This window comes from Primulina huaijiensis, chromosome 9, assembly GCF_012295235.1.
Source record: "Primulina huaijiensis isolate GDHJ02 chromosome 9, ASM1229523v2, whole genome shotgun sequence".
Classification (NCBI taxonomy): Eukaryota; Viridiplantae; Streptophyta; class Magnoliopsida; order Lamiales; family Gesneriaceae; genus Primulina; species Primulina huaijiensis.
In genome coordinates, this window is record NC_133314.1 from 2,502,093 (window position 1) to 2,517,417 (window position 15,325).

The window sequence follows — 15,325 nt, forward strand, 5'->3', positions numbered from 1 at the left end:
GATATGAGATAGCATCAGCAGCAAGACACTCATTTTCGAATTCATTGCTCTAACAACTCGACCTATTACCTCATAGATAGGTTTCGCCCTTCATTTCTACTCGTCTATTAGTATAAGATTTTGCACTACCACGAGCATAATTAAATAAAGTTGTGCTAAATTAATGTTTTTTTATTTGTCCCGATTTGGGTTAATTGCTAATTTAATAATTTTGATAAATGAATAAGATAATAATTTTTTGAAAAACCCGTGTATAAAACTATGGTCCTTTCAATATCATAAATTAATAATTCTTTAAAATTACCCACATAACTACGAAACTTTTGTAAAATGTGTTTATATTGTTGTATGTTTTTTTCATGAAATTTAATTATAANATTTTTATTTATAACAATTGAAAGAATATGATGCATACATTGATGCAATGCAGACTTTTTATGTAATACGATTTATGTTTTCGGAATTAAAAAAACTCTTTAAAATAATAAATTATTAATTTATCGATTAATTAAAACTTATCTAAGTTAATAAAATTTTATGGTTTTAACATTATTGTTGGAACACGAATTCTTATGTTTTGTGTTAACAAATAATAAATGCAAAATTTATGTTAGTTAAACTGATATACACTCGAACCCTAAACTAAAATATTTCTTATCCGTTTATCAGTTTACAACAAAATCGGTTTAAACCAGAAGACAAGACCGATTATTATTATTTGTACAAAACTGATCACAACCGTGTGTTATTATCAGAAAATGTTGACATAAACTAAAGACAAGCCAACACACACTTTTTGTTTGGAACATATCTTTTTTTAGAGATATATATATTGTGAAATGATTCAGTTTAGTAAAAAGCAACTTTTATTGAGAATCAAACATTCAACTTCCAAATATCAGAACTGAAAAATTCAATCATTCGAGCACATTATACAAAGAATTGTATCTGATCATCAAGGATCATTTAGTGCTAGAATATAACAGTATTATAAATCATTGTATCTAAATAGCAGTTTGTATACTATCCATTATAAGTTGAGATATACAAGGGTTTCAGTTTGACAACATTTAAGTCGAAACTAAACTGAGATTTTGTAAATTACTTGTACTATGCAAAATCTTTTAGTGTGATCCTTCCAAAAAGAAGAATGTGTGACATAAAAGCTCGAGTCTCTGGACATCCAGAAACATACATGTGCATTTTACACTTTCAATTTATTTAGTCAACCTTGTTTGTGATTTGTTCTAATATGTCTGTTTTGCTTCTTTATGTACTTATTTGTAGTCAACTGACATAGACACTCAATAATATATAATTTACTTATCAAATCAACTAAATTAACGAGAAAAAATAAAATTATATCAATTGTTTATTCCATCCTCTTTCTAAATATTTCAACCAATCTTATCAATTATCAATTTTATCAATTATCAATTTAGAGATGTTTTAATGTAGATAAAATTAATTTTGAAAAAACTATAAAAATAAGCAGCGAAAAATCGTTGAAAAAATTGAATTTAAGACCATAATCTCCTCCGACCGATTTATGGGACCGCCCCTGCAATCAAGTCTAAATTTCGTTTTGGTTTACATAAATAGTTATAGTAAAATCAAACATATACTCAATAAAGCAAATATCTCTTTTATTATAATATATACAAAATTAATAATTTAAAAATATTATGGAGCGTGATTTTTTATTTAGATATAAAATTATAAATCTAATAAATACAATAAAAAATATCACAATATATATATGTATTATAAATAGTTGGATAGTTAATGGATGTTTTGAGAATTATAAAAAAATTTCATCATCGTATCAAAGTTAGTTGATAAATGAGGTTTAACTTTAATAATATAATTAAAAACTTTATTTTTTTAAAATATTTCTTTCTCTATTTTTTTGATGAAACACACACATTATATGTACCACAATCCGCTAGAAAAAAAACTATAAATCATCAGTCGCGTTGCTAAAATATGAAAAAATATATTGCGGAAATAATGTAAAATGTAAATCAGAAAGCATCAAAAACATGTAAAAATGTCTTACATAAAAAGACAGAATAATCCTAAATATATAGTCATATATTATATCAGGAGATTTTGGCTAAAAGAATTTTATCTTTATTTTTCCAATTTGTATAAAAGAATTTTCTATTTATTTGAGAGAAACGTGAAATTTCATAATGACAAAAATTTGTGTAAAACGGTCTCACGGGTTTTATTTTGTGAGACGGGTCTCTTATTTGGATCATCCATGAAAAAATATTTCTTTTATGCTAAGAGTATTACTTTTTATTGTAAATATCGGTAGGGTCGACCCGTCTCACAGATAAATAAATAAATAAATAAATATATATATATATATATATATATATATAAAAGCAAGACTCGTGTAAGGCAGTCTTACGACATATCGATCCAATTCATATTTAAAATGAAAAAAATATTTTTAACACAAAAAATAATATTTTTTCATGAATCAAGTCAGATTAAAAATTTATATAAAAAAATTAAAAATTAAATTATGAGACAACATAAATAAAAATATATGTTGCTTTAAACTTTTTGAACCCATTAACTATGGAAATTGTCACGTTCTTATCTAAACTGTGTTAAGTCACTCTCCACCTCAAAATGCGTCAAAAAAAAAAATCTCCTTCAATTATTCACTTTTTAAATAAAATAAATTCACTTTTACCATTTTAAATGAAGCATAAAATTTGATTCAGTAAATCATGTCCTTATAAATTGGATTAATGGAGTACTAAATTCTCTCTAATATTTCCTTGTTAGCTTTTAATCTTTATCCAAAAAGCTTAAACAACTTTAATTGTTTATTATTTACTTTTCAACCATTTATTGCTTGAATACAAAAACGGCATATTGCTCAAAAAAAAAAAAAAGAAGGAAAAAAACGGCACAAACCTGAAAAATAATATATGATAAGGGATATATTAATTGTGATAAAACTTTAAATAACCTTATAAAAAATACAATAATTACACCTATAGATCGAAATATGCCTATATTAAATACTACTTAATCATAGAGTTTATGTATGTTAGAGATATAATGTTTAGCATGGACGTCATCGGGACAAAAAACTTTATAATTATGCACACAAAAGAATGATAAATAAAACATAAGAATTTTTCCTATATCTGTCTCTTATCAATTTTACAATACAGATTTTTGACACATTCAACTCATGAAAAAATATAATTTTTTATATCAAAAGTATTACTTTCATGATAACTATAGATCAGATCAACTTGTTTTCCAGATAAAAATCCGCAAGACCGTTTGTTGGGTACAATAATTGTCCCTGCGAAAAGAGCGATCGAACCGTGGTTCTTGAGCTGCTGTGCAGTTTAAAAGATTTGAGTTGCACAATTACCACCAGTTATAGCTTTTGGTAAAGCGACAAACACGCTTTTGGTAAAGCGGCAAACACTCGGTTTTATCATTGGTATCAGAGTCAATGTCATGGATTCGATTCTCATTGATTGTAAAAAAATGCAATTATTGAGAGGGAGATTGTTGGATGCAATAATTGTCCATGTTGGAAGAGCGATCGAATCGTGGTATTTGAGCTGTTGTGTGGTTTAAAATATTTGAGTTGCACAATTACCACCAACTATAACTTTTGATAAAGCGGCAAATACTCGGTCCTACACCTTTTAAAAGATTTCAGTTGCATCATTACCATCAGCTATAACTTTTGTTAAAACGTCAAATACTCGATCATACACCGTCTCACAAGAGAACTAATTATTTATACAAAAATTCATATGAGACGATTTTACAAGTTAATTTTATGAGATGAACTTTTAATCGATTTGATTCATAAAATAAATATTAAGTTTAAGATAAAAAATATTGATTTTTCTTTAAAATATGAAGATATCACAGGGAAAAAAAACATACTCATTGTTTCAGTGAGAAGCAAACAATTTCCGAGATAGAAAAGGAAGGAAATGTAGAAGAAGGAATCAATTCAAAACCCACAGAGGATATTATATTATAAATAATACCTTTTCCACCATTATCCTAATCACTAATTACTCGTAAAATATTCAGATTTGGGTCTCAATTCTGCATCTGCTGCGTATATAGCCGCATACAATATCAAACCATTTCTCCTGTGTCTCAACGTCAACCGCTGAAGCCATTGGATCGAGTTTAGAGGTGATACGTAACGGGTTCTGATCAGATTTTGTGAGAATTGTCATTGAATTTCAAATGGTGACGGAAGACAACGAGAGTTGTGGGAGTAGGGTGGTGGAATCGTCGCCGTCGGAGAGTCGTCAGCAGCGGAAGAAGGTGGAGGTTTACAATGAGGTTTTGAGGCGACTCAAGGAAGCCCACCATCCGGAGACGCATGAGCCGGCTTTCGATGATCAGCTGTGGGCGCACTTTAATCGCCTTCCGGCGAGGTCGGTCTCTTTTTTTACTTTTTTGTTAATGGGTGAAACTTTGATCTGGTGTTGTTTATAGCCCCATATATACACTTTTTGCGTGTGTGTGTGAGCGTGAAAGTAAAAATACATTTGTATGGAGATTTTTGAGCTGTTTTTTTTTCTCAAAAAAAGAAAACGAAAGCTTTTTATTTTCTTGGTACGGAACGGATGTATTTGTCGATGTTTTGATGTTGTTGATTGTTTTTATGACGTGTAAGCAAGTTTTTCAGATCTAATCACTGTTCATGATATGAATCGACGATACATCTTTTTTGTGATGTGTTGCATGTGGATGATTTTCGTTATTTCTCTGCGTATAACAGACTTTTTAGCATTTTAATTGTAATTACCTTGTGATTCATGGTTTGGTTGTTTCGACACTCAAGGTATGCGATGGATGTGAATGTGGAAAGGGCGGAGGATGTAATCACTCACAAGCGATTACTGCATCTTGCACGTGATCCTGCTGAACGGCCGGCGTTTGAAGTCCGGCTTGTGCATGTTGCACCTGTCGCTGAAGGGAATATAGGAGATTCAGTCCATTCACAGTCACCAAAAAGGGGGAGGTAATGGCTTCGGTTTAGAACTTTCTTGAATGCCACCCTTAACGATGACATTTGCTATTACATCTATTCAATTATTTACAGCAGTTAGTGTATTATGTTTTATTTGATGTGCTGATCTACCAACATTTTTTGGTCAGCATCCATCCCCCACCTGCTTTTGGTTCTTCTCCAAATCTTGAGGCTCTTGCGCTGGAACCTAGCAATCCAGATAGAGACAGTGCTGTAGATGGTGGAGGCAAGTTTCTAAGGTATACTTTTTTGAGTCGTCACTCTATCAAGCTTGTACGCATGTACTTGCTCAACCCTTGGAGTTAACATTTTCAACATCAAAATAATTTATGAATTTAATTTTTTCCCTGTCCCTTGAGTTCTTTCTGGCAACAACACGATTGAGCTTTGATCCGACTCTTTCTATCCTTGCTTGTGACTGTTCGAGCATCGTGCCATTAAATCTCTAATGCATTGTGCTGTATTTGGATTGGCCCGTGTGTCGTTTCTTAAAGTGTAGATAATTTAACTTAAAGGTTGTACTGTTCATTTAAGTAACCAGACGTGTTTTGGAGTGTGCATTTTGGAACTTACCTTTCCTTGTAACCAATAATGTAGGCCCATGCATGAGATTACTTTCTCAACAGAAGATAAACCAAAGCTTCTGAGTCAGGTGATTGGTACCACTCTGGGATGATCACTTCATGTTTGTAGCTCTTGACTGAACTATTCACTTGGGCCTTGCAGCTGACCTCTTTTTTAGCTGAAATTGGGCTTAACATTCAGGAAGCACATGCCTTCTCCACAGTGGATGGCTATTCACTAGATGTCTTTGTTGTTGATGGCTGGCCGCTCGAGGTACTTTATTTTTTTATCTTCAATCTCTGGTCCAAACTGCTTCCATTCATTTTCAATAGCATCGTACTTTCTTGGAGCAATGTTTTTTTTTCTCTTCCTCCTATTTGTTGATCAATGGTTTTTACCATGCATAAATGCCAAATACCTTGAACATGATGAAGCAACTAGTTGTGAAGAACTAGCGAGCGAAGGCGTCGGTTATCTTCTCCGATTGAACTTTGATTTATTTATATTTTTTATTGATGTCTTTTTGAATAATATTCTTAGATGTCTGCACATATATAGTTTCTCCTTTAAAAGAATATAGTTGATTTGAGTGAGTAATTTTTGCTATTGATGAACTTTAAACATAATGGTCTTCTGTAGGGCCTTCTATTCATTAAGTGGTAGAATCTTGACTGACCCTTTAATATTTTCACTTTTCAGGAGGTTGAACAACTTCGAACTGAGGTTGAAAAACAAGTTTTAAAGTTCGAGGTATTTTTTTCTTATGCTTGCTCGTTCATGGTTAGATTAGTGTGAGAGAGTAAAAATACTACAGCTGTTATTTAGGGGTTGAATGAAGCTTGCATGTGATTTTCAAGTGCTGTTCAGTTATGTTTGCTACTATAGATGGGGGAGGAATGAAGCTTGTATGTGATTTTTCAACTGCAAGTTTTCTTTGATGCTTTGGTCATGATGTATGTTTTGTATTTCTTGCAGAAAAGTTCTTGGCCCAATCCACAATCTTTACATCCTCTTGGTGAGCGTGAGAAATTGGAGATCAAATGTGAATCTGATCATTTGAAAATACCTACCGATGGCTCTGATGTCTGGGAGATTGATCCCCAATTTTTGAAATTTGAATCCAAAGTAGCATCAGGCTCATATGGTGATTTGTAAGTATAAGATATGCTTCTTTTAAAGCTTATGCTCACAGGTAAGTGTTCATTCATTTGAAAAATTGTTTCAGATATAAAGGTACTTACTGCAGTCAGGAAGTAGCAATCAAAATTCTCAAGACTGAACGATTGAATACAGAATTGCAGAAGGAGTTTGCGCAAGAAGTATATATAATGAGGTTGTTTTTGAATCTTGTGATATATTTCTTGATTCATTGTTCAACCATCTGTATTAGGCAGACTGTTCATAGTGCCTAATTCGTTCTTGTCGAGTAGATCTTTTGTTGTCACAATTCTTCATTCATGAGTTGTTGGGAGGGGTTTATGTCACCACAAGAGTGGCCAAAATTTAAAACTATGTTTGATTTCAATTTCAAAAACACTTTTTTGTTTTCTGGGAATAAAGATATCACCACTTTCACCTCCTTTTCTTAAACATTTTCATCATATTTCACATTTTTATCTACAGTCATTATTTCATTTCAACTTCCTATATTCCCAAAAATAATGATATTACTATCTATATCAATCATTTTGATTATATTTTCAAATTTTGAAATATTCCATTAAGTAAGAAAATGGAATCAAGCATACATGATAATCTCCACCACACATTTTCAAAGTCACATTACTGAAAACACTGGAGATGACTCCAAACTTAATCTATATTAGTTGTTTTATTCTTGATTTTACTTCCTGTGAATGCATAATTTTTTAATTGTTGTTAGGACAACTATCTTTTCTGGTAGCTTACTGGTAGCAATCAACATGCGAACATGTCTGGCGCTACGGATACCTACATGTGCTTGGTTTAGCTGCTTAGGTTTTATCAGTTTTTCAATGATATTTCCTGTTAGACTTTGATATTGACTCATTTACCTAAGTTACTTATGCTTATGAGTTGTTCTGAATTGAAGTCATTACTTTCACGGTCGTTTTCCTTCGTCTTTTCCTTTTATTCTTGCTTTATCAGTATGTAATTCTTGCAGAAAAGTTCGGCACAAAAATGTTGTGCAGTTTATAGGGGCATGTACTAAACCTCCAAACTTGTGCATTGTGACAGGTATTTGTCAATGTCGTAACCATAGCTTTTCAAAATGCTAATTTTGGATATGTTTTTTATTCTTACAACTTGGAATCTTGGCTCAAAAATTTATTTTTTTGTACTTGCTTCTTGAATTGCAGAATTCATGTCAGGAGGGAGTGTTTATGATTATTTACACAAGCAAAGGGGTACTTTTAAGCTTCCATCTTTACTCAAAGTAGCAATTGATGTATCCAAGGGGATGAACTATTTGCATCAGAACAATATCATTCACAGAGACCTCAAGGCTGCAAATCTGTTGATGGATGAAAATGAAGTAAGTGTTAAATGCTTCAAATGTGTTGAATTATCTCGACAGTATCAAACTTATGACCATGATTTTATTCGTAGAATTCTTTTTTTCACCTCACTGGTTCATCCATGTTAATGCTGGATCTTTGTGAAGAAATCTGTGTAATATATTTTGGGTCTATGCATGATAAATTTTGTTTTATTGGTTTATCCTCAACTTGAAAAAAAAAAACCATTCGAGCTTGATATGATGTATGTACAAGACAAAAAACGGTTATTCTGAATTTTCGAGATAATTTTTTGTGACCTTTTTTGCCCATCTTATTCATTAGCGTTTCCAAGTATTAGGGATTTCATCTTTTATAATTTAAAAATGTTAAAAAGCTTCGTCATTTCACATGCGACGTGTGGATTATCTAGTTTGGTGATGTCTTTTATGCTCTGTAGTTGTAAAGATCTCAAAGCAGCTTTTGTTTTAGGTTGTCAAGGTTGCTGACTTCGGGGTGGCCAGAGTGAAAACAGAAACAGGTGTTATGACTGCTGAAACAGGGACATATCGGTGGATGGCTCCTGAGGTGTGCTCTTTTTTATGCTTTTCTGCTCTACAATTTTCTAGTCATTATTGTCGCACTCATTCTAGTAGGATATTTTTGTGCTTTTGAGTTTTCTAACTCGTGGTTATTCTCTTGAAGGTCATAGAACACAAACCTTACGACCACAAGGCCGATGTATTTAGCTTTGGCGTAGTTCTATGGGAATTACTCACAGGAAAGGTACTACCTTGTATTTTGAAATCTTGGGATCAGTATTCTTCTGGCTCGCTTTGGGCTAAGTGCTTTTATTTTCGGCTTGCCAGCTTCCTTACGAGTACTTGACACCTCTACAAGCGGCAGTTGGAGTTGTCCAAAAGGGCCTGCGGCCAACTATTCCGAAGCACACTAATCCAAAGCTTTCTGAGCTTCTTGAGAGATGTTGGCAGCAAGATCCGACTTTGAGACCCGACTTTTCTGAACTAACAGAAATCTTACAGAAGATATCCAAAGAGGTATTTATATTGTTCATTGCAGTCAACTTGCTAAAATTTTGTTTTTCAAGGTTCAGATGTCTGTCATTCACTAGTGCATGCATTCTCGCGTTGTCGACTAATTTACCTGCACGATGGGCAGGTGGGTGACGATGGAGAAGGCCGAAAGGAGAAACCTGGAGGATTCTTTTCTGCTCTGCGACGAGGACATCACCATTGATGAGAAAACTTGGATTTAAAGTCTTTACCTGTTTGATTTAACTCTTTCATCTGCAATGTACAGAATGTCTTCTTTCCATTTCATTAGATGTTTTTTCCTTCGAAGTAAATGTTCTCTATGATTTTTTTATTTTATTTTCTAATGTTTATTAACAAGGCCTTAAGGATATAATTAATCTTAATTAATGTTCTTTTTCCACGAATAATCGTATAGTTTTCTTGTTATAGATGAACAAAATGACGTATGTTTTTAGTGAAAATATTTTTTGGGAGGATATGCGATGAATACAAAAAACTCGATGCTTTCCCATTTTTGGAAGGACTATATATTGAAGAAATTGTAAATATGTACTATCATTCTCGTTTTTAGATTCAAAAAGATAACGTTGATACACTTATTTTAGAGTAGGTCTCTTGTAAGACGATCTCACGAATCTTTATCTGTGAGGCGGTCTCACGAATCTTTATTTGTGAGACGGATCAATCATACCGATACTCACAATAAAAAGTAATATACTCTTAGCATAAAAAGTAATATTTTTTCATGGATAACCCAAATAAGAGACCCGTCTCACAAAATACAATCAGTGAAACCGTCTCACACAAGTTTTTGGCCAATTATATTTATAGTGGTTTTCCGAACTTTCATCTTCTGTCATATAGATTAGTCTCGGTAAAGTTAAAAAAAATCTACATAATAAAATTGTATTCAATATATTATACATTAATCTAGAAATCGAAAATTATGATCAACATCACAATAATCATCATCATCATCAATCTTGGTTTATAATATTATTTATTTCAATTACATTTATTTAATAACTATTATGATTTGTGTGTAATCTAATTAATATAATAGATATTTAGATATTTCGTAAATCTGAAAACACAACCTTGTTTTATAACAATATTACCTCCGGACTATCAAAAGCTATATTGCTTTTCCGAGAATTGGATTTTTATGATTTGAATTATTTTCAGTAAAGTTCAGAATTTAATAACTATTATAATTTATGTCTTATCGAATAAATACAATAAACATTTAGGTATTTAATATATCGGAAAATAAAAAGTTGTTGCAAACAATAATTATTTCGGAACAATCAAAATCTATAAGAATTAACATGACTTATACTAAAAATTTACCAAGATTTAGATAAAGAGTCACAGATATTACTTACAGGAAAAGCAAGATTATGGAGGCGGCGGTGGGAGGTGGAGGGTGAGAGGAGATGGGAGAGGGTGTTGAATGCCACGTTCTTGGAAGACGAGATGACGAATTTGCGGAGTAAGCCAATGGAGGCTGTAGGATCTTCGGCGGGGGCGAGGGCGAGGGCGAGGGCGAGTGCTCACCTTGTTTCATTACCGGCTGAAATAGGCACCTCCCGAGGCGGAAACGAGTGGAAACTGGTGGCGCTGACAGCGGGAACCCGCCACGGCCAATCATCCGTTACGTCAACAATTCTTTTTCTACCCTTCGGTTATCATCCTTGACCACTACCTGACTAATTTATGAATTGTAAATTATCAAAATTTTCGGGTTAATTTTTAAATTATGGGTTATTGAAAAAAAAAAATTACGGGTCAAACTTATTTTATTATTATTATTTTTAAAAAAAAAAACATGAGACTGTGTTTAGAAAAATAGTTTTCCCGAGATTATATTTTAAAGTATTCCCAAAATTTTCAACGCTTTAAGTTTCAATACTCATGACCAATTTGTATACAACGTTGTCTTCATAGTTAAATGAGTAAATCTTAATTGAACGAGAAAAAAATAATAATAATCAAGGATAATCAATAACTACATGATAAACAAATTTTATTAATTGCCAAATTTTCTTGGAAAACATCAAATGCAGAATCATATAGCATATGCCATATAATATTTACACATTCTTCTCAACATAAATAAATGAAATCATCATTTACAAATTTCATTGGCATTATGCCATCAAACCATGACACTAACTTCACGGCGAAATACACGACGGAAACAAAAATATAAACCCACGTATAGTAGTAGTACTTAGGCCAATGTGCATGGTTGATTCCGTCGTCTTGACAAAACTGGGAGAATCTTGATCATTGTACTTAAAAGGAAACCAATGAACTGCACATTACATAATAGCAAATGATTAGCATTTTAAATAAATTTTTCAAAATTTTGCGGCAAGTTTGAGAAAGATTTGTGCTTACCCAAGAAAGACCAACGCAAAGAATGCTGAAACCAGGGAAATTAAATGGAGCGGAATCGGACAGGAATAATGCTGGAGTTAGAAGAACAAGGTTAAAACGTTAGTTAGAGATAGGTGTTTACAGCCTTCTACCTACGCGAATTTGAGAATAAGAAAATAAATTTTTTTTCCTAGAATCACCTGAAAGAGGACTGAAAATTAATGGAGATGCGACATTGGCTAATGCTGATATGCCCAAAATGCATCCTTGAGCGATACCCTGTTCATAGGGTCCGACTTGTTTTGAAATAATGCATCTTATCTGTGTGTTTGAAAAACAATTCTTTTCATCAGCATTAAGTTACCATAATGGTGGAACAGTGTGATTGATATGTATTATGAGCAACTCACGCTAGGACTTGCAAGGCTAAGGAGAAGGCCCAACAAAGCAGAAGCGTAAGGTACCTGCAGATATTGAAATTTAATGATGAGGACGATGCCACGGTTCTGAGCCATAAGTTCAGCTAACTCAAATAAATACATAAAATTGTAGATGGCACCAAATAGCTTACCCATGGTGCCCAAGCTATGCTGTCGAGTAGCATCTGCACAAAATCAGAAAGTAAATGTCATTTCTTTGTTATTAAATTAGCCACATTTGACGAAGTTACCACAAAATTATTGCAAATAAACAGAGGGCTGAGAGAGTTGGAAGGCGTGGTTACATTAACAAATCCGGCAAAAAGTCCTAAACAAAGCAATGTCTCCTCTCCAAGTAGTGAACCCAAAACGGGCATCAAGACCATCTGCACAAGTTTCAATACGTAGTGAGCAAAACAAATCCAGTGCATCTAACAAGTACCACTTAAAATTTGATGAGGAAACACGGACAATTGTGGCATGACATATTAACAATTGGCAATTTGAGATTACATTTGATATGGTTGCTGTAATGTAGGTAATGAGCCATATATCAGCAAATTGGTCTTTGTTGAAGTGGAAGCGTGCCTTCAAGAAATACTGCAGTAAAGAAAGGTAACAACAATGTAAACACTAAACAAAAGAGATTTTACATCATATGACTTCAAATTATCAGCACATATTGCTAACGATCTTATGCTACATTAATATAGAGAAAGAGAGTACCATCAAGAAAGCTTGAATCCCCGCCTCTGCCAGGCTATTGAAGAAAGCAACAAATGATGCTAGCGAAAATGTAACGCTGCAATATGAGGATCACAGATTATAACATGTCATGATTAACATTTCATTACGCCAATAACAAAGAAAATCCATCAAAAAACACTATCTTCAGATTCTTCTTATTCAAGAGGATTGCAAAAATCGGAAATTCACATTACCTGCTACTCAACAAGCGAATTATATGCTTTGGCAAAGATATTTTCTTGATGGTCTCTGTGTTTTCCAGTGATTCATTACCAGCTTCAGTTGTTTCCTTCCCTGGCTTCAAGATTGGTTCCTCTAGAGGTTCAATATCACGAGCAGTATCCTTGAGAAAAATTCTCATGTACACAACTGCAGCTACAGATGAAACTGCGGCCACCTGAATGGTGATATAATCGGAAGTTTAGACCAATCCCTTCATCTATGATTTTGCCTCAAATGGGATGGCACATTCAGTTCAATAAAATTCAACTCAATGTGTGAATAATGAGAGAAGAAATACCTGAAAAATTTGAGCAGTCGGAAGTAATCGAGCGGCTAATGTACCGAAAACTGTTGCAGCAGATATTACACCAGAAAACATTCCAAAAGCAGAAACACGCTTCACCTCCGATACATTATCCGCCTGCAATAATATGTAATTCTCTTGAGTCATAAACATCATTAGGTAAATCCTCTTCGTAACTCGATTCCTATTTTTGCTCTTGCAATGGGAAAAAATAGAGAAATATCCTTAACAATTACCACATAACCGAGAGAAAGGCAAATAACGCCGCCATCGCAAACCATGGATGTTATAGTCTTCAAAGCATAGTACACATAGAAAAATTCAGTAGTCCTCTTCACCGCCAATATCGCTGCACGTGTACGAACCAAAATTTTTAGAAAAAAACTCCGCAAATGATTAAAACAGACTACAACAATCGAAAAATCAACTTCACGAGCTGAATTAGTGCGGAAAAAAAACATGGAAAGAATGGGAATTACGTACAGAACGGAATAGTGGAGAGGATCATGGGGATCATGAGCAAACTTTTCCGACCATAAGCATCGGATAAATTCCCAATCAGCGGCGTCATAATCACAGAACCTAATCCTGCAATCTGCATTACAAATCAAAAAAAACCATTAAGTCAACAATATAATTTGTTTCATAATCATCAGAAAAGCAAAGCATTACTTCGAATCGAACAAGTTTCTCTTCCTAAGATTTGCATTTTATCCATCATCAATCGGAAAAGAGTGTAGATTCACCGGAGTATACTTCCACTTTCGTCAGAGTTATTTTTTACCCTCGCCAAACTCCATGGATTACATTAATTGGGCCGAGTTCTCTTTATAATGGGCTTTATTTATTACTGGGCTAGGTTTAGTAAAATATTTGGGGCCTCAAATTGTGAATATATATATATATATATATATATATTTTTTTTGATATCCTGCACACCTATCGTGCACACACCGATGAGGTGTCACTCACTTATTGGATGTGATGAAATATAGAAAAATTATGCATCCAATGGGTGGGTGACACATCATCGATGCTCACATAGGTGTGCACGATAAGTGTGCAAGATATCAAAACTATATATATATATATATATTAAAGTCGATTATCTTTTATCATTTTAATAATCATAGGCAGACACAGTCAAAGCTCAAAATTGGTTGACATACACATCCAATTGATAATATATAATTCTATGACAAAGTTTTTCTTGTCCATGCACACACGATATCGATACACGTACGATATATCAGTACATGTTATGTACTCAGGCGCACACGCACAGATTAACATACCGCCTGCTGGAAGCCTGTAAGATATATGGCGAGAGAGCATTCATCTTCTCCGGGGCAAACAGCAGCCAGGGTGACGTCCGCGATCGTCGGGTTCACCAGTAAAGACGCGAAATAAGATAGAAATATCGTCACGAACAGGTGGATCAAATTCTTCCAGTTATCCATTCTTGGGTATATTCAAATGTTTATATCTGTGTGTGTGTGGAATATACCCTTCGATTCAAGAATGGAAAAGGGAAAGAATTAAAGAACGAAACACCTTTTTGCTTCGTTCTGAATATAATTTAAAAGTGGTAAAAAACAGTGCAATATTGGAGAAAACAAGAATGTTGAAGATTTCGAATGAAGTCGAGGGTTATATATACGGAAAAATAAGCCAGGCCAACTGCCGAAAGAATCAGCGTGGGGTTCTTGCCACGCAACATAGTTGAGATATATTATTAAAAAAAAAAAAAACTAAGTCTTCGAAAGTAGATAATATTATTACTTGGTAATATATATTGCAAGTAGGTTGAGCTGAGTTTGGTCGTAACAAATGAACCTGAGATTTTTGAAATATTCTTCTTCCTATATTGTATTGGTGGTTGGTGAGCTGAAATTGTTGCCTTCTTCGAATCTGCGTTTGTGTTTCACTCTCTGTACTTTTAGTCAAAAATGTTGGATTAAATATTTCAACTAGTTCTTTTTCAAAAGAGAGGTAGGGACAACCAACAGTCTTAAATTGCGAATGAGTCGAGCCCAAATCGATATTTTTAAAAAATATATATACATATGCGCTCTAGCTAATCGAGCTCAAAATTTAAGTTTTATTAA

At 33.4% G+C, this 15,325-nt stretch overlaps 2 protein-coding genes across 3 annotated transcripts; one reads left to right on the forward strand and one right to left on the reverse strand.

Annotated features, from left to right (window-relative positions):
• Positions 1–3,956: 3,956 nt before the first annotated feature.
• On the forward strand, positions 3,957–9,509 carry LOC140985065 (serine/threonine-protein kinase STY46-like). The gene is made up of 14 exons (XM_073452809.1): positions 3,957–4,448; positions 4,859–5,038; positions 5,176–5,286; positions 5,645–5,699; positions 5,774–5,884; positions 6,311–6,361; positions 6,587–6,762; positions 6,837–6,944; positions 7,755–7,828; positions 7,951–8,126; positions 8,581–8,676; positions 8,794–8,874; positions 8,958–9,146; positions 9,268–9,509. Exons 1-14 carry the CDS (start codon positions 4,255–4,257, stop codon positions 9,343–9,345), a joined length of 1,680 nt encoding a protein of 559 aa, XP_073308910.1. The 5' UTR covers positions 3,957–4,254; the 3' UTR covers positions 9,346–9,509.
• Positions 9,510–11,152: 1,643 nt separating this feature from the next.
• LOC140984777 (uncharacterized) lies at positions 11,153–14,847 on the reverse strand. 2 transcript variants are annotated; one of them, XM_073452390.1, is made up of 13 exons: positions 14,513–14,847; positions 13,701–13,812; positions 13,454–13,566; positions 13,212–13,334; positions 12,886–13,088; positions 12,671–12,746; positions 12,458–12,544; positions 12,250–12,330; positions 12,097–12,129; positions 11,936–11,989; positions 11,726–11,846; positions 11,547–11,617; positions 11,153–11,460 (listed from the first exon to the last, which is right to left on the reverse strand). In XM_073452390.1, exons 1-13 carry the CDS (start codon positions 14,675–14,677, stop codon positions 11,377–11,379), a joined length of 1,323 nt encoding a protein of 440 aa, XP_073308491.1. In that variant the 5' UTR covers positions 14,678–14,847; the 3' UTR covers positions 11,153–11,376. The 2 variants fall into 2 exon arrangements, with proteins under 2 accessions (XP_073308491.1, XP_073308492.1); XM_073452391.1 differs by lacking the exon at positions 14,513–14,847 and adding an exon at positions 13,890–14,034.
• Positions 14,848–15,325: the final 478 nt, after the last annotated feature.